At 48.9% G+C, this 11265-nt stretch overlaps 4 protein-coding genes across 4 annotated transcripts; 3 read left to right on the forward strand and 1 right to left on the reverse strand.

Moving 5' to 3' along the window:
- Window positions 1–74: 74 nt before the first annotated feature.
- Window positions 75–2797, forward strand: BDV27DRAFT_147394 (transcription factor domain-containing protein; the record flags this gene model as incomplete). Its single annotated transcript, XM_032070731.1, has 6 exons — window positions 75–207; window positions 284–362; window positions 458–563; window positions 649–1592; window positions 1641–1918; window positions 2430–2797. 6 exons carry the CDS (start codon window positions 75–77, stop codon window positions 2795–2797), a joined length of 1908 nt encoding a protein of 635 aa, XP_031925073.1.
- On the reverse strand, window positions 2329–4845 carry BDV27DRAFT_132248 (major facilitator superfamily domain-containing protein). The gene is made up of 4 exons (XM_032067832.1): window positions 4297–4845; window positions 3219–4226; window positions 2426–3159; window positions 2329–2372 (listed from the first exon to the last, which is right to left on the reverse strand). The coding sequence occupies exons 1-3, from the start codon at window positions 4600–4602 to the stop codon at window positions 3019–3021; spliced, it is 1455 nt and encodes a 484-aa protein (XP_031925074.1). The 5' UTR covers window positions 4603–4845; the 3' UTR covers window positions 2329–2372; window positions 2426–3018.
- Window positions 4846–5866: 1021 nt separating this feature from the next.
- Window positions 5867–8453, forward strand: rglB (polysaccharide lyase family 4 protein). The gene is made up of 3 exons (XM_032076090.1): window positions 5867–6902; window positions 6957–7063; window positions 7114–8453. Exons 1-3 carry the CDS (start codon window positions 6239–6241, stop codon window positions 8332–8334), a joined length of 1992 nt encoding a protein of 663 aa, XP_031925075.1. The 5' UTR covers window positions 5867–6238; the 3' UTR covers window positions 8335–8453.
- A 1392-nt stretch (window positions 8454–9845) lies between these two features.
- On the forward strand, window positions 9846–11188 carry BDV27DRAFT_160218 (bile acid:sodium symporter family protein; the record flags this gene model as incomplete). The annotated part of the gene is made up of 2 exons (XM_032072997.1): window positions 9846–10451; window positions 10601–11188. 2 exons carry the CDS (start codon window positions 9846–9848, stop codon window positions 11186–11188), a joined length of 1194 nt encoding a protein of 397 aa, XP_031925076.1.
- Window positions 11189–11265: the final 77 nt, after the last annotated feature.

The raw sequence follows: 11265 nt of genomic DNA on the forward strand, positions 1-11265 counted from the left end.
CCATTGCGCACTTACATTTCCGGAAATCCACGAGCGGTGGCTTCGCTTGTTCAATTGTTCAATAGCCCAGCATTATGGATAATTCGACCTCTGGAAAAGCCCCGGGCGCTGCAAAAGATGCCGGCCGTCCGAGTAAGCGGCGCAAAATAGCCGTGGCTTGTGATGAATGCCGTGTTCGGAAGATCCGGTGCGACGGCGCACAACCCGGTGTGTTCTATCATACCATGAATGCTTGGATCGCTCCGGGATTGATACCGGACTTCTGACCTTGATTTCCCCGTAGTGTGTGGACCCTGTACAAGAAAAGCAGATCCGGGAGTGCAATGTATATACACTGGAAAGCAAAAGCTTGCTGTACAAAAGTCAGTCAAGACCATACTTGTAGGCGACCCTCATCATGTCGGCGGTCGTCTCTTGAGTTATGGGTCATTGAAGGCTAACATGTTCTGAGATGAAGCTACATTGCTACCTTGGAGAGTCGCCTCAAGCTTCTAACAAATCCGCGTCGTACACCGGCAAGGGCACCAACGAGTGTGGAACACGAGAGCTCAGACCATGTTCAAGTAAGCAAATGTCCACATAAACCTCCTCCAAAAATGGGCCCAAGCGGGTAAGTATCCATTTGTAGTGGTCTGACTAGTTTAATAGGAGTCCACCTTGTCATATAGCCCGGTGTCCTCATTTGACGCTCCTGTACCAACTCAGTTCATCCCCCCATCATCAGTCTCGGAGAATCGTCATCGGCTAGCAAGTTCTATCCCCGCAAATACCGATGTAGTCGGCGGCTCCCCATCGGCTAGTGCTTGTCGAAGCCCTTCCAGAAAAACTGCTGGTTACATATCCGGGCAGGCCCAGGCGCGTCAACGAGCGGACGGTGTGAATGCAATGATGGGTGCGGTCGAAGAAGAACGCCCGACGCAAGGCTTCTTTGGCAGCTCTAGTGCTGCTAGCTTTATGCATCAGATTAAGATGGCTGTCGACAGAAGAGTCACCTCACCCCACCGGCGAACATCAGACACCATTCTAGGAGTATCCCATGCTCCAGGTCTCATGAGTGCGAGATCGGAGAAACCTTCCAGCATTCAGAGCTATGTCTTGCCGCCGAGAAAGACGGCAGATAGTCTGATGGGAGTTTATTGGTCTTTCGTCTTTCCCCTCTACCCGCTTGTTGATGGTATCCGGTTGCGGGCCGAATATGGGAAGATCTGGACGGGTGAACCGCTCGAAAGCGACGAATCTATGCTCATGTGTACATTCAACGTCATATTTGCTTTGGCCTGTCAGCTGGCTGACTTCATCCTCCCTGAGGAACGAGAGGCATCCGCAGACGCATTCTTTTCACGCGCGAAGGATCTTCTCCAGTTCAACCTGTGGGATACAGGGTCCGCTGCACTGATTCAGTGTCTACTTTTAATGGCACAGTACCTGCAAAGCACTGATTCGGCCCATCAATGTTGGATTGTTACTGGTTTGGCCATACGAAATGCCCAAAGCTTAGGGTTGCATCTTCCGCAAACTATTGCCCGACTCCCGAGCCCACAGGAGCAGCAGCTGGCTCGCAAAATATGGCACGGATGTGTGCTCATGGATAGGTATGCTGTGCCGCATTCGTTAGATCTATTACGTCTAATATCAAGTAGAGTCATCTCCATGACATTCGGACGACCCGCAATGATATCGAAAGCATCCTGCGAATCGGTACCCTTGCCCGCTACAGTGGATGAGGAGTATATTCCGACAGCTTCAGGCATCGAGGCTACACAGCCAGCTGATCAGCCATCCGTGATGGCATTCTATGCCAAATCGCTCGAGTTGTATGAAATCATGAACGATATTTTATTGAGCCTATACAAAACTGTTCCAGAAGAGAGTCCAGAGGACATGTATGACTTGTATTTCAACAAAGAAACTAACCAGGGCGAGCGAACGATCTTTGAACTTGATCGAGCTCTATCCAAATGGAGCCAAAGTCTTCCGCCGCACTTACGAGGAGATTCACCGGCGGGCTCTACGGATGTGGTCTTTTACCACCAGAGTGTCGTTCTTAGAGCGAGGTATGGCTGCCCCACGTCACTTTCTGCAATACTAAGTCATATGGTGTCGTGAAGAACAGGTGGCTTACTTTCCCATTTTATAGATTTCTGCATGTCCGTATGCTTCTGTTCCGTCCCATATTGTCCAGGTACTGTGCAGCTCGCGACATCACGGTCCCTGATTCACTAGTTTCACTCAGCGATTCATTTCCCCAACGAATTGCCTGGCAGTGCTCAGCTATATGCGTCAAGATAGCCCAAGAAGTAATCCAACTGATTTACGAAAACATCCCTGCGGACGGGTCTGCAGGCCCTCTTCCAGCTTGGTGGTACAATATCCTCTGTGAGTTGGAAGAATAACAGGTGTTTGACCTCGGCGCAGACTAATAAACATAGATGTATATACGGCTGCCACAGTCTTAATAGCAGGCTACCTTTGTCCCGCAGTTTTGGTCGAAGTGACCGAGGCTGGAATTACAAGATCTTGGAACTCTGCTTTGGAAATTCTTCGGAAGTACCAGAGTTACAGCACATCTGCACGTCGATGTGTAGCGGCTCTAGAAATCCTCTATGAAAGGGTAGTGTCAGAACGGGCCCCATCTCATGAACCCTCCGCCGGTCATCCGCAACAAAGTACCGCGTCCAATGCAGTCGATGACATGTCTCTTGGAGAGGGCATGAATGCTATCTTCATGGAAGGCTTTGATTGGCTGGATTTCCAAGACATGTCATGGTTGAACAGCGTGCCCAGTAACTTACACTAGAAAAGTGGCCAAGATCCTCTATGCTATGTCAAGCTAGCCAGTGAATTGTATCGAGAAGCGCTTCACTTTACTCGTCTTCTCTACGATGGAAACGGGCTTATTTCCGTGTTACGCACCCTGATACATCTGTGACATTCCATCTCCCGTCTGGGACGTTGCTAATGCGAATCATTGCTGGTTTGTGCAACAAGTTTACATCACAGTTCGTTGTTACTCCTCCATCATTGACTTCTACGATTAGCGACAACATGCATCGCGACGATAGGGCCCAAAGCACACACGCCAATGATTGCGCACATGACCCCGGCAGCGCCACCCAGATTCAGCGTTTTAAACATGGGAGGGAAATAGAACGGTCCGATCTAGGATTCCATATTAGATTCAAGGGCGATAGAATGTGAAGGCCTTGAATATGTCTTACAAATCCATAGACGTGGCGGACGAAGTTAACAAACACACCGATATCGGTCGATTGGTCCTTGTAGCAGTCCACCGCGAATGAGATGAGAATGGTGGTCAGGATCTGATTCCCAAAACTCGCAATAGCCGCACCTACACAGGGAGTAACGTTCCACGATGTGGCATTATCCAGTTGAAACCCCCATACCAAGAGTCCCGCGATGACTGTTGCGAACCCAATGTACGAAAGCCATAAGCGATTAGCCGGTCGGAAGTAGCCTCTTCTTTTACTCAGAGCTTTCATGAACCAGTCTGACATAGGCCCGCTCACTTGTTCCCCGATTAGACTCCCGATAATCACTGCAATATACTGCAGCCCGATCTGCTGAGCGTCGAAATGAAACTTTTGGCCGAAGGCGATGGGCATCTCAACGATGATGGCCGTATTGGCATAGCAAAAGACAACACACTGAGCAATCGTAGGAATCAGGATTCGCGGATATCGGGACAAGAAGATCGACTCTATGAACTCGCGAGGCTTCAGTGGACGTGGATCGATTCGGCGAGGGATGAACTTGCTCGTGGGGCCACGCTTACCACCACCAGTAGCATCCCCGGGGACATATATCGTTTCCTCGCCCAGCAGTAGGTAAGCGAGAAACTGCACGAAGTTGATTATAACATAGATCCAGTAAATCCACTCAAACCCTATATGCTTTGCGACGAAACCCATGATAAACGGCCCCGCCGGAGTTCCAAGCGTGGTCATCAATGTCCACCAACCCAGCTTCTGTGCTCTTTCTTCAGGCTCACAGAGCTCCGTGATGATACCGCTTCCAATGCCAATTGGGGGTGAGATGAGTATGGCAGTGAGAACTCGCGTCGCCATCTGTGCTCCATACGTGGTGCACCTAGCTCCACCAATATTGCAGACCAGACTACCTAGTACGGAGACCAGCGACACGTGGTATCGACCGTAGATGCAGGTAATCTGTTTCCAAAGGAATGGCGTGAGCCCCAATACCAGGATCTGTCGTGGCGTATATCAGCGTCTTGGTCTCAAATTGTCGTGTGCATGTGGTGGAAATAGGAACACGCACTTGTATCGATGTTAGGTAGCTCGCCTCTGGCACCGTCACGCCGTATTCTTCAGCCATAGCATCAAATGCTGGGATAATACCCGCGGCCATGAAGGTCGCCACCATGGAATGGAAAGCGACCATTAAGATTTGAACATTTTTCTTCCAAACGGGCCAATTACGTGGGTCTCCGGCGTCGCTGGACATGTTTTCAGCCCGCTGGATAGGAAACGCTGGAGATACGCCCTCGAGAGGGATGGATGCTTCCGAACTACTTTTCTCCTCTTTTTTCACCATTGCATCAGAGATGGAAGTAATGTGCGACATTTCCGAAGGTAGACAGTCCGATATTGTTCGAAGCACGAAGAAAAATGCGGACAGAAATCATTATATTAGGTCGCAGTGGAATGGCATCACTGCCAAGGCATGATCAAGATAGGGTTTCGCGACGACCGGTTCACAAATACCAACGGTTTCAGGAACCTGCTCCTCGCGGGAAAGGCAGATCTATGTACCAGCACAACGTATTGTGGCCTTGCTTCGTTGTCAAGAACTATTGACCACTTGCAGCGAGCTGCAGGCTTGGCAAGTTTAAGCAAGAACCATTGGTTCCGCTGGCGCCCAAATGTTGGTCTCGATGTCCCTTTTGATCGAGATCATACAGAACTGCGGTGTGGCATGTGGGAGAGTAGTATTAAATACGACTCTGTGGGTCACATGTGGCATCGGATTGTCGTGATTGAAGCAGCTATTTGCGCTTTCCTCCTCCCGATGAAACGAAAGAACTGCCCACGACTAGTGGGAGTTTTGAAGAGACAGGACATCCCTTTCATGCGATCAGGTATCTGAGCAAAGGGGCTAGACTTTCATCCCTGCTTGAAGTGACCCAGAGCTAGTTTTTATTCCATTAGTTCGTTCCGCTATAGACCCACAGACAGGCTGGAGATTGCTAATGACACAGATAATCCTACCGACAAGGCTTCGAAGAGCCATTTCAACGATTCTATCGTTCCCTGAAACATCGCGATTGAAGGGTGGATCTGCTCCTGAATGTGTTCCACCACAACCTATCGACAAGGCAGTCTCTCAATACTAAGCCTGCCTTCCAGTCACACCTCCGACCGATATCTACCTCATGACACACTTTTGGCCATCATTAGCGAACGCATGAGCTTGGCATATGCGGATTCCTTCGGTATATCAAGACTTGATAGTTGAGGCTAATAGATTCGGCATCATGTTCTTCCATATAGCTGAATCACGACAAGCCATGTGTGGCTCATTGTATATGTTGGCCATGGTTGCCGAAGAAAGCTGACTCTTCCCATATTTGAGGTTGACGATTTTTTTTCCTGGGTTCGACCGTTATGAGTCAAGAGGACCGACTTACGATGAGACCCAGGGTAGTGATGTCGATATGCTTTTGTTAATTATGCGAAAGCGTCCACCGCACTAAGGTCGGTCTTCTATCAATTTTGAGAGAGATGTCCGATCGAATTAAATCATACTACAGCGCTTTGGTTTGCGCGCCAGACTGTGATTGCGGAGATTAAAGCTCCGTGTAGCACACCGTTTTCTGAAATTGTCTAGTCAAGCTTCTTAGCTTCGGGTCAATGTTATCCGAAGGAGTTTTTCCATCAATGATGTGTGGAAACTAGTGCGCCTTCGATTCCCCGCATTTGTGCCCCAGACTACTTACGCGTGGTTTCCGGGGCTCCGCAATTGAGACGGTCTCGCGAGGTCCACATGGCCGTGAGTTTGGTCAAGCTTCGTGCCCCTGGACGGAGTGGCACCATGCCTTCTTCATACAAACTAGCTCGTCTCGGGATAATAACCGCCGGTGATGGAACTGGTGAAGTTTGGCGCTAGCTATAAATGCCGGAAATGCCCCTTCCTGGATAGAGGAACCGTTGTCTGGCGCCATCTGTTCGGCTGACAGCTACAAGACGTTGACCATCACAATATGCGTCTTCGCGCTTCCCTTGGTGTGGCCTCTGCCTGCGCCTCCGTTGCCTCCGCAGCGCTGAAGGTCACGGAGGACAACAGTACAATCACCTTGACTAATGACCGATTAACATCCACTTTCGCCAAAGATAAAGGTCACGTCTCGGAGCTCTTCCTCGATGGCCAGGATCTCCTTGGACCCATATCGGGCAGTACCGGTGTTGGTCCGTATCTTGATTGCTACTGTACACCCTCCGGCTTCTACACTGCTGGCACCACCGAACCCCGTATGGAGGTCGTCCAAGGAATCGATTCGACTGGGACAAAATATGCTGGTGTAATCTTAAACGACACGTACACACCAACAGGACAGCAGTTCCAGCAATATTGGTTCCTCCGAGATGGCGAAACGGGTCTGCATACGTTTAGCCGCTTGGCGTACTACAACGAGACGACACCGTTTTTGCGCAACTTGCAAGAATTCCGAACCCTCTTCCGCCCAAATACGGAGTTATGGACACACTTGACATCCAGCGAGGCTCAGACGGCTCCCCTCCCCAGCCAGGAAGCGATCGATAAAGAGATTGTCGTGCAGGATGCGACGTGGCGCTTCAACAATACCCCGCATGATGCATACTACACTCAATTCTCCGAGTATTTCACCAAATATACTTTCTCTAACTGTATGGACCTCTTTGAGACGTACCGATAGGCTGCATCAGCTAACTTTGTAATAGTGTGGCGAGACAACAGTGTTCACGGTTTATATGCCGATGGAACCAACTCGAACGGCACTACATACGGAGCATGGCTCGTCATGAACACCAAGGACACATACTACGGTGTACGTTAGCAAATCAATGCTAATTTGTAACGCGCCGCTGACCGGTTTAGGGACCCCTGCACTCTGACCTGACAGTCGACGGAATCGTTTACAACTATCTCGTGTCGAACCACCATGGAGAAGGAACACCAAACATTACTAATGGCTTTGACCGCACCTTTGGCCCCCAGTACTATCTCTTCAACGGTGGAAAGGGCTCTGCGTCGTCTCTGGAAGATTTGCGATCGGAGGCTGAGACCCTAGCCGACCCAGGATGGAACGCTGACTTCTACGACTCAATCGCCAAGCATGTGATCGGGTATGCTCCCTCCAGCAAGCGCGGTAGTGTACAAGGCCAGGTTAAGCTTCCCAAGGGTTCAAAGCGACCCATCGCGATTCTGACAGTAAATGGACAATACTTCCAAGACAACTCGGTGGAGGCTTCGTCGCATCAATACTGGGCCGAGATGGGCCAAGACGGAACCTTCCAATTAGACCACGTCAAGGAGGGTAAATACCGCTTGACTGTCTTTGCAGACGGTATCTTCGGCGACTTCGTACATGATGGCGTTGAGGTGGAAGCCGGAAAGGCAACCAAGGTGCAGGAGACTTGGGAACAGGAGTCTGCAGGTGTTGAGGTCTGGCGACTAGGAACGCCCGATAAGTCCTCGGGCGAATTCCTCCACGGAGACGCGCCAGACCCAACACACCCCTTGCACCCTCCCCAGCACCTTATCTACTGGGGAGCGTATGACTGGCAGCAGGACTTCCCCAATGGTGTCAACTATACCATCGGCAGCAGCGACCCTGCCGTCGATTTCAACACCGTGCACTGGTCGGTGTACGGCCCAACCCCTGAAAATCCAGACGTCGAATATGACACCACACACGACTGGACGATCAATTTCTCCTTGGATAAGAAGCAGCTGCAGCAACGCAAGACAGCCACGCTGACTATCCAACTGGCCGGTGCGAAGACCGCGGCTGGCAATACGGACGTGTACAACGCGACTGAACCCTACGCCAATCTTGCGTTGGAGAGCTACATCAACGAGCAGAAGGAGCCGCTGACTTTGTTGGTCGGTTTCAATCAGTCCAGTAGCTGCATTGTCCGCTCAGCTGTCAGCTGCTACCAGGTTCGCTCGCGCATGGAATTTCCCGCCGACTGGCTGAACGTGGGGAACAATGTGCTCACCTTGCATCTGCCACATAATGCCACAGACTATGAGACGGCTGTTCTCCCCGGAACGGTGTATGTCCAGTACGATGCACTGCGTCTGGAGCTGTCTTAATGTAGGTAGTATAGATGCGAGTTGAAGGACGCTGTTGTACATATGTACGTCCTTACCAGGCTTCGGTTAGTGTTTTAGTTGTATAGAGAATTTAATCCAGTTATCAGGTAACAACCGGCCCGGAATATATTCATTGTTTTCAAAGGTTTTAGAACTCCGTAGCACTAGTCACTCACCATAAATAGTGGACCCATTTAAATCTCTCATAGATCTGCATACATAGAACCCGTCCTCCGAGTTCCTTTTACTGAAAAGTATTCTACCTTTGGTAAAGTAGGTAAGTTTTCCGCATTTAAACTTATCAGGTCACACGAAAAAACATCGTTGCCATTAAACATAAAACCCATCATCCGTTGTAAAATCTAGGTATTTCCGCCGGTTGGACTCGGGCCTTTTTCGGATCCTTATCTATCATGTCATGTGCTGGTGAGAACTTTCTCTTTGGTAACGATTTAGCCGATGAAGAAGCCGTCAGATGTTCTGTCTTGACCTTCACACGAGCCCCCAGCTCTAGAGCTTGTCGTACCCAAAATTCCAGATTGGCTGCCTCCAGATGTTGCAACTTTAAGTTACAAACCTCAGTCATTCTTTCCAGATCATGGTGACTGTCAAGAAGAGAAACACAAGAATTCCACACGACGGGCTTTATTCACTGATGGACTCCAGTAGAAGGAATGTATTCTATGATCTGTAGAGCCTGTCTTAATATTAGCCCAAGTGTCCGAAGCGGCCACGGCGTTCAGCCTCGTTAGCATTGCTGTAGTTCAAATCTGCCGTCCGTGATGGCTTACCTTCGGCTGGATATGCACATTCAGGTATAAAACATCCACGTCGATAGGCAATATTCTATACATGAGAGCTTTGCCACCATGGGGAACCGGTCATGGAAGAAGACCTTGAGCCACGAGCTTCGCTTATTATTTTGGGTGTGTTCTTGATTAACTCTCACTTAATGTCTAGACGAGGTAATACTAGCCACGAATAAAGAATGACTACAGTACTATACATATTATTTTATCAATATTTGGTGATTGTATAAGAAGTCTACAACGAATATTCAATGGGTTATCTGATCCCTATCCATCGCGAATCCTTGTGGAGCAATCTAGGATGATAGAAATTTCTCTACGACATGTATTCCGCATATCAATTCGCGTTCATCTTTCGAGCTGATTGCCGCTATAAATAACGACCAAAAAGAGTAAAGGCAGTTCACAATTTGCATCCACCCTTACTATGACGATCTATAGAGAGCAGTATTTCAATCTTATCAAAGCAGTGGAGCCCCAACCCTTATCGATCAAAGATCCGTGCACTGCCAACGAATCAAGTCATTTTCGGAAAATCTCACGCCTTCGGAAGATTCTTTACCTATCGCCTAAACAATCTGCCGATCTGCCAGCGATCCACATGGAGAAAGACATGCCAGGCCCTATCCATAAAAACAATGCCATTAAGAAAGATATATATATACATAATAAACCCTAATCTAATTACTTCTCACTTCTCCCATGCCGGCAGAAGAACCCCTCTGGCGCAAGATCTCCGAGATCATCCTAGGGCAATGGTTCCTCATCGGCATCGGCATTGTGATCCTCATAGCCTCCCAAGCACCAGCCCCGACCAAAGACCAAGAACTCATTGAAACCGTGATCTCATATCTCTGCGTCACAATCATCTTCTTCATCACGGGATGTACATTGTCCACGCGCGCCTTGATCGAGAACTACAGTCGCTGGAAAATCCACTTGTTCGTACAGATACAATGTTTCCTCTTCACCTCGGCGTCTGTCTATGCCGTCGTGTCGCTGTGCGCAACGAACCCTGATTTCATGGATGAGGCTCTACTTATTGGTCTTCTTCTCATGGGCTGTGTCCCGACTACCATCTCCTCTAACGTGGTCATGACGCGGAATGCCCATGGTAACGATGCCCTGACCGTGGTGGAATCCACTATCGGCAATTTCTTGGGGCCCTTTTTAACCCCCTTGCTCATTCAGATGTATTGTCTGCCCAAGCCATGGTATACCGGTTTTCTTTCTTCGGAGCAGGGGAATTATGCGGCGATCTATGCACGTATCTTTAAACAGATTGGATTATCTGTCTTTGTACCTATGGTAAGTAGAATTCCACCGTATAACAAACCCCCACACCCTAAACAAAAAAAAAATAAGAAAAAGAAAGAAAGAAAGGAAGGAAGAAAGAAAGAAAGAAAGGAAGAAAGAAAAATATAGGAAATGAATATTAACAAACAAAAAAACTCCAGTTCATCGGCCAAATCCTGCAACATCTCTTCCCCAAACCCCTCCGCAAAATCTTCACCACCTGGAAACTCAACAAACTAAGTTCGATCTGCCTCCTCCTGGTGGTATGGCAAGCCTATGATGCAGCCTTCAGCTCAAACGTCTTCACCTCCGTAAAGGCCTCGAACATCATCTTCATTGTCTTCATCTCCATCGCCATGTTCATTATCTGGCTAACCGTCTCAGTCTCGGTGTCTGTCCTCTGGCTCTCGAGAGAAGACACGGTAGCAGTCGCATACTGCGTACCGGCCAAGACGCCCGCTATGGGTGTTCCATTGGCGAATTTGATTTTTAAGGGTCTGGATGTTTCGCAGAAGGCCAAGATACAGTTGCCTATGGTTGTTTTTCAGGGGTTGCAGATTGCTCTGGGGTCGGTTTTGGTGCCAATTTTTAGGAGGTGGTTGGTTAGGAAAGTTTATTCGGGTGATAGGGAGAATGGGGGTGAGAGTGGTGGTTCTTTGGGTACGGTGGATGAGTCGCAGAGAGAGAGAGAGAGAGGGTGGAGACGAAGGGTGGAGAGTGTAATGGGCAGGGGAGAAAATGACGCGTAGATATCGGAAAGTTTGATATTTTAGAGCTAACGTATGTATTTCTACGATGCTGTCTTTGATTTTTTTTTTTTTTTTTT

Source organism: Aspergillus caelatus (genome assembly GCF_009193585.1).
Source record: "Aspergillus caelatus strain CBS 763.97 unplaced genomic scaffold BDV27scaffold_156, whole genome shotgun sequence".
NCBI classification, from domain to species: Eukaryota; Fungi; Ascomycota; class Eurotiomycetes; order Eurotiales; family Aspergillaceae; genus Aspergillus; species Aspergillus caelatus.

Bases quoted from the DNA above. Each gene is read 5' to 3' on its own strand.
- BDV27DRAFT_132248 (XM_032067832.1), bottom strand. From the start codon at position 4,602: ATGTCGCACATTACTTCCATCTCTGATGCAATGGTGAAAAAAGAGGAG. The intron at 4,227-4,296 runs GTGCGTGTTCCT...ACGCCACGACAG, and splicing joins GCTACCTAACATCGATACAA to ATCCTGGTATTGGGGCTCAC. The intron at 3,160-3,218 runs GTAAGACATATT...ATGGAATCCTAG, and splicing joins TCCGCCACGTCTATGGATTT to ATCGGACCGTTCTATTTCCC.
- rglB (XM_032076090.1), top strand. From the start codon at position 6,239: ATGCGTCTTCGCGCTTCCCTTGGTGTGGCCTCTGCCTGCGCCTCCGTT. The intron at 6,903-6,956 runs GTATGGACCTCT...ACTTTGTAATAG, and splicing joins CAAATATACTTTCTCTAACT to TGTGGCGAGACAACAGTGTT. The intron at 7,064-7,113 runs GTACGTTAGCAA...TGACCGGTTTAG, and splicing joins CCAAGGACACATACTACGGT to GGACCCCTGCACTCTGACCT.